This window comes from Miniopterus schreibersii, assembly GCF_964146895.1.
Source record: "Miniopterus schreibersii genome assembly, chromosome: 9".
Taxonomy (NCBI): Eukaryota; Metazoa; Chordata; class Mammalia; order Chiroptera; family Miniopteridae; genus Miniopterus; species Miniopterus schreibersii.
In genome coordinates, this window is record NC_138118.1 from 65,329,681 (window position 1) to 65,347,869 (window position 18,189).

Here is an 18,189-nt window from a genome sequence, read left to right on the forward strand (position 1 = left end):
AGGGACCTGCCAGTAAATCAGAACTGACCAAAGATGGAATTGAATTAAATTTTTACAACCCAAATTTGGATGACTGTTCACCCCAGTGAGTAGCGACCGTGATGTGAACAGAAATGTGGCTACTTGTGCCCCTGATGGCCTGTTATATACCCTGCAGCAGCCCACGCCTGGTGTCCATGTGTGATTCTTGAGAAGAAAACAAAGTTTACCTTCTTTGTCCTTGTGGGAGTTCAAGGGTGAGAGGAGGTTCTCATTGGTCTGCACGCAGTAGGCCTCTCGCGTCTGGACCCCTCCTCCGCACAGGGCCGTCTGGTTGCCCCGTCTCCTGTCCTGCTGGCTGAGCAGAGGGTCCACGCGGCACTCGGTCCACTCCGTGGTTCTCCAGCCGTACCTGAGTGAAGAAAACGCCATCAGCGGCAACCGTGCTCATTGAAGAAAGCTGGGCTCTGCTCTTCTCATTTTTTTTTTTTTCTTTCTTAAAAACTTAATCTAAAAACCACTTTCCTCCAGCATCCATCATAGACTAACTATCACATGTATGGTGCGCATTCAGATTCACTCTTCTCCTTTCTCCTCTGCAGTGCTCCATTTAAGAAGGAGCTACATTTAGGACAATCCTGTTTTAATTGCAATTGCTAGAAGTTGCTTATAAATATTTTATTAAAAGAGAGGCTAATGCTGAAAATATGAGATTTTTATGTTCAGTGAAGCTGAACTCAGGCTTGCCCTTTCTCTGTACTTACAGACGAAGGACTGAATTTGAGAACAGGAAACACTGCAAGTGATGACCAACCCAAATGCTTGTTTTGCCTTTAATGAAATGCATGAAAATTGCTTCTTTGCCCTAGATCAAAATTATGACTGTGTTTTAGGATAAAAAATATAACATTAACAATGTAGAGTTTTCTCTTCATTGTCAAGGATGAGTGTTTTTCTGTAGCACTGAGCATCCCTGATGGGTGTTGATAAATGAGGAAAAGAGCTGACGTTTCTCATCAGTGGGACACGGGAAAGACGATCTGTGATTCTAAACGAAAGCTCCAATCAAGATCATGATGTGGAAGAAACGTTGGGAGCTTATCAGCCCCACACGTGCTCTAAGGAGACAGGGAACCATTTCCCGATGCCACTGAAGATAGCAGGTGATGGCATTTCTCCACCTCAAGGAAAATGGATATTCTAAAAGCACAGAGAAAATGGCTCATGTGACACTTTGTGTCACTTTAACCAAGATGCTTCTTTACTAATCAGATTAACAGCCAGCATAGGTACAAATGGATGTGCTAATGTTCATCTCAATTAGATGGAAAGATTAAATGGGCTCTCAGATCTAGATGCTCTGCTTTGTTAACGGTAAAGTCTCATGACAGTAAAGCTGACTTTCGTGCCCCTTTCTCATTTTTATAAATGGGGGTTCGTGGCTTAACAGAGGTGCAGGCGGGGGGCATCAGGTAATAAGACTCTTGACACATGTTTATACAGAAAGTAGAGCATTCAGGTTAATGCTAAAAGCATGGATCATTGATGCCTTGGGCAAAGTGTGGCAGGCGGCAGGTGGGGGCGGGCAAGGAAAGTAAAAACCAAACAAGTCATTCATTAGGGGAGTTAAAATGAACACTTTACATTTCTGTAGAATGCAGCCTCAATTTAGGTCGTCCTAAGGGGTCCTGTGAAAGGAATCATTTTGCAATAACGTAAATTGGTTACACATTCTGAAAATGCTGGTCTCCCAAAACGGGGAGAAGGAGACTCAGACTGTGTATTTATTTCATTAACGGTGCTTGAGTATCTGAGGGGAGAAAGAATAAGACGCCTAGCTGGAGACAGAAAGAGAGAAGAAAGTCAGGCGACAGACACTCCGATTGGAGGTCCGGCCGGTTCCCCGAGCCTGGGGTGTGCAGGGGAGCACGCGAGTCAGTGGGACCGGCGGGGGGCCGGGAGGGAAGCTCTCCGGGCTCCAGGCGCTTGTTGCACGGGAGGAGGGGGCTCCACCGCGCTGCAGGCCCGAGGGTCGCGTGAATAAGTCACCCCTGTCTCCGCACTGCTGTTACTATCAGGGGCAGGGGTGCGAGTTTCTGAGCTGTACGCATGTTCCTCAAGGGTCTGGGCTATTCCAGAGAAGCGCCTAATGAAGCTTGTGTAGATCTGCTGAGAAACTAAGATTCGCAAAGCTGTTCTTACAAATATTCTAAATAGTCTACGTGCAGACTAAGCTGAGCGAAGATAATTCCCAGTGATACCTTGGAAATCATATTTTTAAGGACAAAAAGGATACGGCTATACTGCCAAATATTTCAGAATTTGTCTTATTTATCTGAATTCAATGGACATTTATTGGACACTTACTGTGATACATGCTTCTCATTAAAAAAAAAAAGTGAACAGGCACAATTTTGTCCTCAAGGAGCTTAACATCTTATTTTGATGTAGTGGTTTATTCTATTTAATAAGATTTGTTATACACAGTAGTGAATTTTAATAGGACTTGCTCAATAAACAATAGAAACCTATATTTTGAAAGTATAATTTACCTTATAGAATGGGGTTGGCAAAGCATGGCCCGACAACCCGATCCAACCCATCTCCTATTTTGATATGTGATCGCTCACTGTTCACGTGTCGTCTATAGTTCCAACGGTAGAGCTGAATCTATGTAGCTCGTAAAGCCTGATGCCTTTGCACTCTTCCCCATTACAGAAAAAGTGTGCTAACAACACCTATTATAGAAAGTATATAAACAGAGAACTGTCGCTAAAAATCTAGCCTTCATGGAGATTTGGAAATATAGCTGTTAAAGACACTTTTATTGGGTAAAACCATTTTTTTAGGATAGCATTTGCAAAGAAATATTTTATTTTTCCACTTAGAATTTGTAAGAATCACTATTTCTCACCCTACTATTCAGAGGAAATAGCTGAACAGACAAGCAATTTGGGTAGACAGGGCAGAGAGGCTCCAGCCCTATTTACTCACGTGGCACAGGGGGCAGCTGCCTCGCCTGGAGACACACAGGGCTCTGTTTCCTCAAGTTCTGGACACTCTTGGTCGCTGCCAATAGGAAACTGCCTGATGATCCGCGACCTTACACGGGTGCCTTTAGGGGACGCCGCATCGTGGCATGTTTTCGAGCAGGGGCTCCATTCTGACCACTCCGACACCTGGCACTCTTTAGTGATCACACAGGACTGGAAGGTCATTGGCAGCTTCTCCTGCTGGCAAAATCTGCAAAAAAGCATTGATATTCTCATCACACACACAGGCAGTTATGAACTTTGTCTTCTGCACTCCACAGTGAAATCAGCCTGGACATTTTTATTTCTATTTGGAGGTGAAATTCTAATTTCATTGAAAATACATCAACATTTATGATGTGTAAAAACAGTTAGACTCAAACCTAACATTTGCATTTCCTCCTATTTTGTAAGAGTTGTTAAACCGTTCATGGGAAATAGAAAATAAAGGGACTAAGCAGACTTGGCTAAAAACTAAGTTTACCATGTTGTTCATTTCACTCGTTCCAGATTTGTTTTAATTTAGAAAATGAGAAACCAAGAGCTGTTAACATGGGGTAATTTCCATTCTGTTTAGTGATTTAAATCAACATGTTCGGCTAACTTAATACAATATTTTTTTAAATAGAAAAAGTCATTTAATGTATGCTTAACATTTTTAATATCATTTGAAATGTTAGTTGTCACTTACAATTATAATGTATGTTTATTCAAATCTATCAACTTTTCCAGTTCACACTTTAATACACAGTATACGTATGGATATCTTAAATACATCATAAGCATTAAAAATAGAAGTCTACTTATATCTATATTACTATAGATACATCCTCTAAATACATCTCTGATATTTATCAGTAAAGTATTTATTGTTCAAACTCTTATCTATGTCTTCTTGAATTACAGAGAATTTGGATTTTAAATTGTAATGTCTATATATGAAGATGAAGATGATGTTATGGATGTCCGTGACTAAGGGCATGTGCACTTTGAGGAGACTCCTGGACTTAAATAGCCTTGTGTTGGTTCTTAGATGAACTCTTGCCCATTCTCAATAGCCAATAGCGCATGTTTACAAGACACAGACAGACAGACGCCATGCCAGAGCCATTTGTTCCAATGGGAGAAGGCACAGATAGTTCTGTTTGTCATTCAGGTGCTATATTTAACTATGCTAATCAACCATACACAGGCAGGTCCATTTTAATGTACCAACTCACATTCAATCTTCTTAATTCTATTGGCATGTATACAAAAATTGCACTCTTAGAGACAGAGCTCACAGCATCGAAGTCATTTGTCTGAGTAGAGAGGTCCCATAAGTAAGATCACGTGCGAATGGCGGTCAAAGGGCCTGTGAGTCAGCTCTCCGTTTGTTTTTTTAATAACCACAGAGAGGACCAAAATCCCATTTTTACTTAAATATCATGTATTGAGAATTAATGTGCATTAGGTACAGTCCTAACCATACAGCAAAGCTTTTTCTGTGATGAGGAAGTTTTCACTCATACCTGTGAGTTTATTCATGAAAATCATGCAAAATAATGTCTAAATGATAACCTCTGTAACTCTTCTCTTCCAGAACTCTCCCCGTTTAATTTCCTCTTAGATTCATGTCCTGTCTTTCATGAGACTGTCTTCATACATGTATGTATATATTATTTTCTATATAATTCTTATTAAGTTCATGTATGTACAGGCAGAGAATTAACAATCCATTTTAAACTTTTATAAAGAAGGTGACCATCAGTTAGCTGCCTCCAGTTACAGTTATCCTGGCAACCTGGTCAAAGGTGGGGTGTCAGCTATGCTACTAGGTCATAATATTTATGATAAAATGACTCCTTTGGATAAATTCCATCTGTATTGGGGAAATTCCTATAAATATCTGATAAGCAGCCACAGCTTGGGGCTGCCTTAGAACCGGCAAGTAAACGTGGCAACTCTTAGAACAGGGCTTGTTTTTGTGGGGACCTTGCAGGCTCAGCACCTGTGGGCATGAGACTTTTAAGCCAAGGCAGCTCTTGGGCCTTCCCAACATTTAACTTATCTTTTTCCCTCTGAGCTGTGTTGCATGGATTTCTAGAATTTCCAGATGAGGAATTTCTGATGCTTCAATGATAACAAATTCTGGTTCCTGTTCTATATCCTTCTAAGCGGACTGATGCCAAATGTGGGCTACGGTAGTCTGTGAGTCTTGCGTATCTGAAAATTTGTGCATCCTACATTCAAAACTTAACTCATATTATGTCATTTAATACTTGCAACAATCCTTTTATGTGGGTACTGTTATTATTTCCATTTTATAGGGAAGGAGTCTCCAAAAAGTTTTGGAATGTGTTCAAGATCACACAGCTAGTCTGCTGTGGACTGGAAATCGAACTCAGATTTTCTAAAACCAGAGTCCATGTTCTTTACCAGTCCGCCCTACTTCTTCTCACTGTTTAAACTGACTATAAATCTCAGTTTGTTAGAGCAAATGCTTTAACTGAGACTGATGTCAAAATTACTGGCACACTGTGAATCAACTAGCACCACTGTTTCACAGGCCAGGGTTTGTACAGATGTACAGCTTGTCCTAAAGAGGAATTAGGAATTATGGAAAAGCCAAAACAAATACATTTTCCTGATAAATGTTACAATTTTCAATACATGTCCTACATACAAGACATCAGTAGCACAAACATGAGAACAGTATTACATGATATCATTATATAGTTTTTAATGTATTGACATATATTTTCTGTCATCTATCTATCTATCTATCATCATCTATCATCATCTTTCTTTCTATCATCTCTCTCTCTATCTAGTTTGTCTCTCCTGTAATTTTTCAATAGCCCAACCATTATTTCAACAAATGAGTATTAGGTAACTCTACTTTAGACGTAGAAAGACAAGATTACAGTAATTAAGTTGGAAGCATATAATTCTGCTTGGGGAGGCACAGAAGGTTATATGAATTAGTACGTTACTATAGTGGATTTTAAATAATGTATTAGAACCTTTCAGACTGTGATAAAGGTAATTAACAGAGATATGAAAGAAAATAGCCTTTTGTTTGTGGGTTGTTGCTAAATTATTCAGCTGCCATCCTCTAAACCATTCTTTCCTTTATTCTGGCCATGCAAAAAGTTGACACTTATAGAGTTTAGGGGAACTATATATTCTGGTTCATTATGATTTTCAGGGGGAAATATAGACTTTTCTTTGGCTTCAATGTAAGGAGTTTGTGCTGAGCGGCAGTAATTAAGAGTGGAACTGAAGCCTAAGTTAGATCCAGGACAATTATATAGATCTAGAGAAGCACCTCTTGTGGGCAAGAACACCACTGACAGAGTGGGAGCAGAAAGGGATGATATTTGTATTTTATGTAGATTCTGATGGTGAGCTGGAGGACAGACTATCAGGGTACAGATTGGAGGCAAGGAGACTATAACGATGATGATAACATTAATATTTATAGTAAAATATACTGAGTGTTTACTATGTGCTAGACATTGGTCGAGCCGAGTGAGATATGATCATAAACATGAGGTTTATCCTCACTGATTGTCTAATATGAGCCGTGCACCGTATTATTCTACCAAGAATATCTCATGTACTCCTCAAAACTAGTCTGTAAGGTGAAGATCCACAGTTGTTTGTTTGTGGTTCTTTTTTAAGATAAGGAAATAGAATCTAAAGGTCTCACCCAAGTTTAGAAAACAGCAGGACTAGGATTCTAACTAGATCTTTCTGCTTGGGAGGTTTATGAAGGTGTCAACAAAGGCAGTGGTGGTAGAAATGAAAAGGAGTTACAAACTTAGAAACTATACAACCTGATGGAGAGTTGAAAGGGTTAAAAGAGAGGAAGGAGTCATTTAAAAACTTGCAAGACTCAAGCTTTGGTGATCTCGTGAGCAGCACTGCAATTCTTTGAAACAGAGAATGCAAGATCAGAAGCAAGTTTTTAGCAGTCGATAAATGAGTTGAACATTAATGTCTTGATTTGATATGGACATATCCAGGACATATCCAGGAGAGAGAAATGCCCAATAGGTAGATCCAGAATGAAGAGTCAGGGTTTAATAAAGTTCTGGATGACTTCTATCCTTTTAGGAATCATGAATATATCAGAGTTGAAAGCTAAGGCCACAGGAGTAGCTGAGCGCTCACACACTGGGGCTCATTCTAGGCCTGCATAATTCACACATGGCCTTACAGTGAACCTCGGTAGACCCGTGAGCACTGTGATATTTATTAACTTCATTTTTTTTTATTGTTAGTGAGACTAAATAAGTTCACCAAATCATCCATGGTTGCTAAATTATTCAGCTGCCATCCTCTAACCATTCTTTGCTTTATTCTGGCCATGCAAAAAGTTGACACTATCGGGCTTAGAGCTTATATTCTGGTTCATTATGATTTTCAGGAGAGCATGACCCTTTGGGAAGTCAAAGGCCTGAGCTGTGCTTGGTGGTTGGTCTGTGAACCAACACCATCACAATTAACTAGAAGCTTGATAGACACATAAAATCTCAGATCCCTAGGCTACACCACTGAATCAGAATCAGTATTTTAACATTCCTGGTGATCCATATGCACAATAAAGTTTGAGAACTCTGGTCTAGAGTTAACAATTAAGCAGTCCCAAAATATGAAGTCACCCAATAATTACAGTTAGCAACTGAATCTTTATTAGTGTAGCATTATTTCAGACAACAGGAACTGACTGAATCACACAAAATGGGATTTATTATCAGATATTAGGTGGTTTATATGATAATTGAATATGCTGGAGGAAAAGGCTTCTAAGCCAAGCCTCCAGCTTCCAGCCTCAGAATCACATCACCATTGCTCTGATCCACAAATGTGGCTACAGGAAACCGCACTTCTGGCACTAACTTCCCTGTGAAATGGGTACTTCTGCCTCTTCCTACTGATCTCAGTTTAGAATCCAAGCCGAGATCTAACACATTGTTGGAGTCTAAATCACATCCAGAAACCCGGCTGCAAGCAACTTTGCATGCTTTGATGTATGTTATAGTTTTGTGCCTTTGCAGTGCTGGAAGTCCCACTAGAGCAGCGCTAGTCAAAATGTGGTCCACGGGTGAGTGCAGCTGCTGGTGAGGGGTGTAAAATGAGCTAAGCACAGAACCGAAAATAAGGACTGAGGCATTTTTACAGTAATTTGAAGTCTGCAACACTGAAGCGCATGGCCAGTGGACAAAATACAATGAACACTGTATACGCCAGTTTTGTTCATGTTGAATTCCATGGTGAGAGACGTGTGGCATGAGCTACATGCTACACATACACAGTAGGACCATGTTGTTGGATATGCAGGAAATCAAACAAAACAAAAATAAAAATCAGCAACCAAAATCTGATCCTTTTTCACAGGTAGCTTGAGAAGCACCACCCTGGTGGTACTGAATGATTCATGAGCCAGCTAACCTGTGGTCCCCCCAAACCGAGCTCAATTCCTAACTTCTTCATGAGGCCTACAGACTGTGATGAGCTCATGTGACTTTTCATAAATACAAGTCATTCTGGCACTTAAGAACATATTACCTAAAACAGGATCCTTAGCAATATGTCTTTTTTAGTTCCTGTAGGATTAAGTCTATAATAAGCACTTGTAATGTTCTTATTGAGTTAAAAAACATGTTTTCTTTCTGTAAAAGTACAAATAAATTCAATAATATTATTCATGTTACAGGAAGATATTTTATATAGAGGGTAGTACCCTAAATCTTTTCATAATATCAACAAGCACCTCCAAATTTTATAATACAAACAAACACGATTTGGTGTTCAGAGTAGATTAAATTTTAACTTTGTTTATATAAAGCAAATATATTTGTAGGTTTGTGTATACTCTGTTATGACAGTGTGGTCACACATTTTATTCTATTAGGTAGCTTATTCCAAGAATGAGAGTGGTTGTCTTAATTCTGGACAGCAAAATATAAGGGTAATGGGCTTAAACCACAGATCAAGTATTACTATTACTCTATTGACTATTTCAGGGGGAAAAATGGCATGCTTCTCAAGGTAGAGGCATTTTTTGCATATACTGATATGGGACTGATATACTGATACAGGACTGAGAGCCATCAGCAAACTGACCATCATTTCTATGGTCCCATATCTTATGCTTACATATAAACAGATTTAATTTTAAAATTATATTCAGAGATTAATACAAGAATATAATGCTCAGATACATTTTTTTCCTACTGATCAGTTTGCTTTTTCAATGAAAAAAGTGAATGGAACCAGAAGATTGCCCAGTTTTTGTGAGTCCCCAGTTTGTAGCAAGTTAGAAAACAATGAATTCTGTGCTCATAGTCAAGAGACCCAAGACTTTCCTAAACTGACACTCTTGCGTTGCAAGACTGATCAGGTCGAGATTACTCTGCCCCATAGCTTTTCTACATGGGGAAATTACATTTTCCTAAAAGAGCACTAAAGTCCCTTTCTCCAATAAAATTCAAGACTCTTAAGTTTTCATACCCCAACCAATCTAATAACTTATTGGCTTGTGTTTTCAGATAGAAAACTTTTCCCAGCTTTAACTATGTTCAAGGTGCATTCTGTTTTAAACATAAAATTAAATTTCCTATAATTTACCATTTATCAATGTGAATGAACAGTTTATAATATTTTTGAGTTCATTTCATTCTCTAAGTGGGCCCTTTTTTCCCCCCACAGAATTCAGCAAGTTAGAAGCAATAATTCTTTTGGAAGCAAAATGCATGCACAGTCAAATCACTTAAAAAAAAAAAAAAGGCAGAGGTCTTTCCCCTTGCTTTGATAGTTGAAAATCTTTTGTCGAGCTGCTGGGGAACATTGCCAAATGGTGTCACCTGCCAGCTGGAGTGATCATATGCTGCCTATTAAGGCTGAGGGCCACGCTGCTGGTCAACAGCTGAATGTGAGGCTATCAGCACGGCACGGACTTAGTAATGGGATAAACAGTTACAGCAGTGAGGCCTCCCTGGAAGGGCCAGTACGTACATTTCCTATCCTTTCACACAGCAAATGCTTACATGCAGCTGTTCCCTTATCACCCATGCTGTTCAGGCCATGGACCGTAAAGGCGATTCATGGCACAATCCCAAAGCCGCCCCAAGTGAAAACTCCAGAGAGCTTTCTGAGACGGGGTAAAAACTACCTACCAGACTTCCAAAATGGTGTTAACGGTGTTACGTGGCATGAATCATTTTGACAATTCTTTTCATCAAAGGCATTCTTTAGCATTAAGGATTTTTTGCCTCTGTTTTTAAAACTCCAACTAAACAAAAAGAGAGGTTAAACATAACTACAGGGATATTTTAGGTATTATTTTGGGTTCTGCACCCAATTTCAATGTGTGTGTGTGTGTGTGTGTGTGTGTTGAGGTGGGGGAGGTGTCCCAGCACCAACAAGCAATTGTTGGACAACTGCAAGTTGTCCCAGAATTCAACTTGATTCTGACACTATCTACCGAGAGCATCAGGTGCCACAGGTTAAGTGTTCAGTCCCATCAGACGGACCTCCCCACACTTCAGATGCCAGCTGCCAGCCCAGGTTGTTACCTGTGCTTCTGACCTATAAATCAAAGGTTCTCACTACCCTCCCCTTGGGTTCCGTTAATTTACTAGAGCAGCTCACAGAACTCAGGGAAACATTTTACCTATTAAATCACCAGTTTATTATAAAAGAAAATAACTCAGGAACAGCCAAATGGAAGATGCACAGGGCAAGGTATGTAAGAAGGGGTGTGGAGCTTCCATGCCCTCTCCAGATGCTCCACTCCCCCAGCACCTCCACGTGTTCACCAACCCAGAAGCTCTCTAAACCCAGACCTTTTGGGCTTTTATGGAGGCTTTATGACATGGGCATGATTGATTAAATCATTGGCCACTGGTGACTGATTCAACCTTCAGCCCCTCTCCCCTCCCTGAAGGTTGGGGAGAAGGGCTTGAGGTTCTAACCTTCTAGTCAGTGGTTGGCACCACTAGCAACCAGCCCCATCCTTAGATGCTCTCCAAAAATCACCTCATTAACATAATAAAATACACCTTTATCACCTCAACACTTAGGAAACTCCAGTGGTTTGGGGAAGCTGAATGACCAAATATATACTTTTATTATAAACCATAATATCACATATTAGTTATTTAAAAGGAAAATTACCATGAATCAACTCAAATATTGACTATCATAACTTCTATGACAAATGAAAGAGAGAGAGAGAAATCATGTCTAATATATCCAAGTTAAGGGATATAAGTTAAAAGCAAGAAAACTTTGGGGCAGTGATAATGACTGGAAACTCATTTCTATATTGACTGGAGTATTGGGCTCCACTAACATTCACCTAATCTGGCCAATTCCCCATTGGCTTGATGGATAATCTGGAGGTTGCAGTGATTACTCCACTGAAATTAGTATAGACCCTAAGCGTAAATTATAATCCATAATTCATAAAGATGTAAGAAATACAAGGCAGTGGTTCTAAAATAATCCCACCTTATCCTGCTTTTGATCACCAATTGGAGGATGTTATCCTGGTCTTCTTCTTTTCTCTGAACTTTCAACTCTTAGCTGAACATCTGTAACCATGACTTTAACCAAAATAACCATGAACATATTTCTGTTTATCTCAAATATAATAGTTCCCAAACCAAATTCAAACTGACTTGCTGCGTATCTTTCCCATTCCTCTCGATTCTTCATTGTCAGCTCCCTCCCGTGCCAGTTTAGCTACAAGTCATCACAAATCCTTACACAGGGCATCTTTTCAAGTCATCCTCTGGTCTCCGTTTCTACTCGTATGGTCCTGAGCGACGCAGTCTTTGTTTTGCGACAGCAGTAAGAGGATAAATGGCCCCTAATCTGCCCCTGTACACACCACCGCACACTGCCCTGTCGGAATAACCTTTCTGACACATTTCCTTTGTCTAATGTGTCACCTGCTCGAGAACCCACAGTGGCTGGCTGAGTCAACGTGGTCCAGTTGAAACCCGTCCTCCTAGCCTCCAAGGCCCTTCACACCACACCTACTGTCTTCTCAGGGAAATGGGAATAGGGCGCGCTGACTGCATCCTTTCTGTCCTGACAGCCTCCGGCCCTCTCTCATTCCCTTTGGCTATCTTAATCTTTCAAAGATCTGCTCAAGCCCATGATATAGCTATTGAACATCAAGTTCAACAGGGGAAATTTAAAATGTTGAATTCATATTAGCCAATGGCACAGCCAGAATTGAAGAGACTTACTTTAACAGCAATCCCTGTGACAAAAGAGGCAGAGCTGGTCCCTAAGAACAATGGATCATCAGGACTGACAAAGAGGGGTGCACTTGTTCAGAGCAGGTAAAACGTAAATGGGGTAGAAATTCTGCTTCACATGGGGAAAGGTTCCTCGATATTATTGCTGCCCAACATGTAAAGAGCTGCCTAAAAGGAGACAAGGTCTAGAAGAATTGAAGCAGGATCTAGGTAAAAATCCACTGGATAGGGTAGTGTGGCCTTCGGCGGGGGAGGCTATAGGGGCTTTAGTGAGAGGTCCTCTTAGACTTTCACCCCTAGTTCATCCAGAGAAGCTTACTTAATTTGTTTTCTTAAAACATATTAGGAGCCAATGAGTGAAAAGACATGCATAGATGTCCTTTCCTTTGTAACATGACCTTGAGCACATCACTGATCTCTCCAAATCTTCAAATTAGGGACAGCATTTGTTTTGCATTTTTTTCTATTTTATAACATAGTTGTGAGAATAATGTGAGTAACTGACATAAAAACTGCTTGAAAATTGTTAATTCCTACAAATGTTAGGTATGAAGATTATGGCAAAGACCAGACAAACAAACGTAAAAATCTGAATCTAACTTTCAGTATTAACTTTCTTCTCGGAAGCCACCTAAACTCTCCCTTAACCTAAACTTTTATCTCCTTGGACATAGAGGGGAACACTTGATTATTTATTGTCTCTTACTTATCTCTAATTTCTGCATGTGAGATGCTATTTCTCCCCTATTGGACTTTATGCTTCCTCCAATCTTGCAGCCTTATCATATTTATTCATTTGTTTACTTCTACTCAGTACTGGGCAAGGCATAGAAAACATACACTCAACTGATAAATTACATGATGTAGACAACCCAAGGGGAAGAAATCATTGTCAGTGTAGCAGGTGAAGATAGTAAAGGGTATTTTATGAGTAATAAAACTGTAGAAGAGGCTTTCAATTGAAAGGCATAAAGAGTTCTTGAGAAACAGTAGTTTAAAATATCCCATCCACTAATCAAAAACTCTTTAATAAACTCTTGAAATATGCAGTCTCTAGGATGAAGAGCAGCTTGCTTAGTTCTTTCTACACTGAGAGAAGTAGGAAAGCTTAATCATTTAAAAGACGAAAATTCTATTTGCCATTCCATAATGCATTCTCAAGGGCTTCAAAAGGCTCAGGGAAGAAACCGAGACAGTCGGAAATAGGACTTGAAAATAACATCTTTAGATAAACTGCAATAAACAGGAAAAATGAAAAGTCATTACAGCTATATGGGAATTCCTGCTAGAATATTTGTTCAACTAAATGAAAAACTGCCCGTGATCGGCTATATTATTTTCTCATCACTTTTTTCACAATGTTCTAATATACATCTCAAAGTTATTTCTCTTTAATGAAAACTAAATTTCATTAGAAATCTCTTTTGTTGAATTACAAAGCTACATAGAAGGGGATGCTTAAGGGAGATTAATAAAGAGGGCAGACTCCCTGCTTAAATACCGATTTGACATCGTATAATACATAGAGGGTTCCAGGTTATGAAGTCGGATATAGACTAATACCCACAGATATGAAAGAAACTCAGGTTTCAACCTCAGTAGTACACAGTTGTCAAAACAATGAGAACCTGGAAAGGTATTTATCAGTTAAAACACACTTTTCTTTTATTGCAGTCTGTTTCCAGTGTTAGAGAAGACCTACCTAAATCAGCATTTCATGTGCAATAAAAGAAATGAATCCAATTTCTATTTTAGAGGAGAAAGATAATGCATTAAATATATGCAAATGGCACGTTTAAATATATAGATTTTCATTTTGGGGTGGGAGGATTGATTACAATCTGTTACTTTATTGTGCTTCATATTCTATGATAACTGATTAATAAGGCCACTCTCCACAGTAGATTCACTCTAATATTAATGGATAACTGTGTATTCAGGCAGGAGACTTGTTACATCACTTGTTATATCATCTGAAAAAATAATGACTGTACATTAAATGTTTACAAGGTAATAAATACTGTTGATCAATTTCATTAATATTAACAACCATAATCATTGATTTAATGGTTTGGTAGGCATTACATTTCATTATTTGCTCAGAATAGCTACTATGCATACTGGATTTATAATCAAATGTAATAAATTCACAGATTTAATAATATTATAATGTACAGGGCTTTAAACTTCCTGAATCAAAGCAATATATAAAAACACAGGAGGGTGTTGAAGGTGGTAGGTTAACCCAGGAAACACTGCTATAACTGACCTTAAGTATCATAAAGCACAAATATATATATATATATATATATTTTTTCCCTTGAAAGGAATCCAAGATAATACCCCCAATTGACTCTTCAACTTTACAGATGAGGTAACTGTGACCCAAAAAATGTTAAGCAATTTACCAAATCCAAAGAATTGCTGCCACTGGACCATTAGCATTTTATGTGTTGAGATCTCGGAGGCCCCTGAGAATCCCTCAGTTCTTGATGACAGCACTCCAGCCCCAAGCTATGATATCCTAAACTATCTAAGGGGAAGGTACCCGATTCCCACTCCTGGGGTTCCACGGCCCGCCAGGTGGCTTTAGTGAACAGCACCCAGGATGACTGCATGCTCCTCTCTCCATAGCACAGCCTGGGTTACACACATGGCCCAGATTTTACAAGGCCAATGCAACCGTGCGCATCTCGGAAGGGGTAAGAAGATATCTGCATGCAACTTCAGGGGTGTGTCCGGTTATTCTTCACCTGTTAGAACATAGCTTCTGTCTGCAGGGATATTGCGCAATGAGCAGTGAGTAAAGGCACGGGGCCTCTGCTGAAGCTGTCACCTTGGGGGACTGTGCACCTCTCCCAGACGTACTTCTGGCTGTGTGACATCTAAGCTTGTCTCCCTGTCTTTCCCAGGAATTTTGCACTCTGCCTACTGCCAGTAGTAAACTCCTTTTTACTTTTAAACTAGCTGTCGTGGATTCTGTTATTTGCAGATAAGAACACTGACCAGTATACTAATTTTCTAATAAATTTACTTAAGCCTGTAATTACTGCTTTGGCCAGATATACAGTGTACTCATTTTCTGTCAGTTACAAATGGCTTTCCATTTGTTCACCTTGATCTCCTCTTCAGCCCGAGAGTATATATTTTTCTTTCGGCTATCTTTTAGTTGCTGGTTTCTATCTGTAGTGTGCAATTATAGTGAACATAGTCTGTTTGAAATAAATGAAAGCACACTGACTTAATCCAGATTTGTCTGGTCTCACACAGTGTATTTTACCCATCACATTATGTATTTTGATCTTTGCGATTTCCTCCATTATTTCAATTACTTCCATGGAGGAAATCCATCCACACGCAAATTAGATACTATTTATGCGCTCTTCTATTTTCCTCTACTATTTCACATTTAAAAAAATATCTCTCTGCTATTCAGTTTCTTGTACTGTGTGCAGCAGGGCTCTACATTAATTTTTTTAAAACTGTTCTGTCACTAAGCTGACACTTCCTTTGTAATATACTAAAATTTTAAATACGACAATCTTTTAATCCCTTAATTTTCGTATGTATCTCTGAGCCAGTGAAGGCATATTACTAGTCTCCGTAACTTTTGACACACTGCTACTCCTTCCTTCCTAAGTTATCACAGTTTTCAACTTCTCTGCTTCTAAGAGGAAAATGTATCATTGCAGCATGCCCCTGGAATCAAGCTCAGCACAGTGTTCTGACTTCATCTTTCTCCTTCCACGACATTGGACCTATAACAAAATCAAGTCAAGGGACAGAGGTGGGAACACCAGGAGTGTTCAAGTCCTGCGACAAGAACACGATCTCATCACACTGATCCGAGAGAGGCAGAAATGCACTGTAGACGCACTGCTTTATCCGGCCCGAGAACGATGCAAAACTGAAGCCGAGCTAAAGTTGAAATTTCAGTTTTTTCCTCCACTTTTCTCACATGAAAGGGAATCTGGAAAATGTGGTTCTTTCTTTCACTCAGGTAACCCTCAGCCCCTCCCCCAGATCCTAGCTCCTCCGATCCTCTAGCTGCTCTTCAGGACAGAGCAACACGCCCCTGCAGCGTTTCCCCTTTTCCGCCCCCGAGAGTAAAAGCAACAGGGAAAACACGACAGTGAAAAGCGCAGGAGGCTGTGACTACGCAGGTTATTGATCTGCATTCTCTAACAATAATTCGCTGAACTGCTCCTGGTTTTTAAGGTAATTAGCATCTTGCTCTTCAAGGAGACTCAGGAAGAAACAGCCGCATTGTGTTTGGAGCCTCACCGCGAAGGCAGAGCAGTGCTGGGAAACCCGACTGCCAGTGCGGGCAGGCCTGTCTGGGCAAGACATCTACGAGCCCAAGGTTTCCTCTGGCCAAAAGAACTTTCTAGCCAGTCCACAGGACTCTGATCCTTCTTGGGTTGCTTTAGAGAACAACTGAACAGGCTTGTGACGCTCAACATTCACCAGCAGTTGACAGAAGAAACTGAGGATATGCAACACACACACACGCGCGCACGCCTACTGACACATTTTAAAATACAAATCATGTTCCATTTTTTTTTCCTATTAGCTGCTCAGGTATGTCAGCCTAACTTTTGTTTTCAATTGCTAAAGCCAAACCTCCAAATGTGATTTTAATACCTCATATAATATCCTGTTTCAATTCTATATGCATACACACACGCCCACGCATCATTCAGGCACTCATTTGTTCATTCATTTAGTTTTATATCAACCACCCCCAAATCCTTATTGGAAGTAGACAGATTATATTATATGAAGGCTAGCAGAGATCTGAAATAGATAAATAAATTTCTAACATTTTTATTGTTGGCAAATGACACAAACACTTCACACTATTCAGCATTCTATCTATCACAGATTATCAGCAATCACTAATTTCTTTGCTGTTACATTAAATACCTTTTGTTAGATGTTACTGTCTTGTCTAATTAGGAAGTGAACTAGGATAAAGGAAAATTAACCACAATGTTTTCTTTTCAATGCTAACTTACTCTACTTTAAGTAATAGGCTATTTAAGAGATCTAGAGTTAATTTAAAATTGCCATTATGAAGAGTCTCTTTTCAATTAGCAATCAGAGAGTAAAAATATATTATTGTATTTGAAGACCACAGTTCTCATTGCCAGCTCTGGGTTTCACTGGGAATTAACAGAACAGGAACTCTAACTAGTAACATTTTGTACTTCTTTAAGCGGCATTCAGTTTAGGAATCTATGTTATAAAGCTTCTTCATCTTGAATTATTTTTATGATAGATAAATCTCAGTCCCGAGCACAGAATAAATGGGAGGTTTCCTAACTATTCGCAGAATTTCTGAAGATAAAAGAGAACTCAAATACTCCATTACTATTACGAGACTTGATTTTGATCCAAACTTTCTTTTGAGAAAATCTAGGAGACTAAATCTGTAATCTATGTCTAGGAAAGCCACCTTAATGTCAACTGAAAATTCAGAAGCTGTAATAGAAAAAAGACATGTCTGATGTTTTAAAAACTTAAAACTTGTGTAACTTAGGAAATTAATGATAAATTTGAAAAATTTTAGATGAATATTAAAAATATTTATTACTATGACTTAACATGAGCTATTAAAATTGGCAAGAAAAGCACAAACAGAAGAGAAAAAATACACATCTTTTGTTCATATATACAGATGCATGAAAGAGGAAACTCAAAAAGCCATATACAGTGATAAAAAGCTCAGGTTTACTATGCAGATAAATTAAAATTCAAGTAACAATTGATATCACTTGATATGCATGAGCCTGGCAACAACTAAGAGCTTTTGTTCAGAGAAATGAAAGAAAAATGTTAGGTGCTGACCACCCTTTTGGAAAGCATCTAGAAATAACGTTCAAAATTAAATTTGATCCAGCAATCTCACACCTGGG

General features: G+C 39.2%; 1 protein-coding gene across 1 annotated transcript in view; it reads right to left on the bottom strand.

Moving 5' to 3' along the window:
• Nucleotides 1-18,189, bottom strand: part of THSD7A (thrombospondin type 1 domain containing 7A) — a 309,979-nt gene that overhangs the window by 150,137 nt on the left and 141,653 nt on the right. The window contains exons 3-4 of the mRNA XM_081147876.1: nt 2,974-3,222; nt 210-391 (exon numbers count right to left, since the gene is read on the bottom strand). Coding sequence (XP_081004002.1) covers nt 210-391; nt 2,974-3,222 — 431 coding nt within the window. The remainder of the gene's footprint in view (nt 1-209; nt 392-2,973; nt 3,223-18,189) is intronic.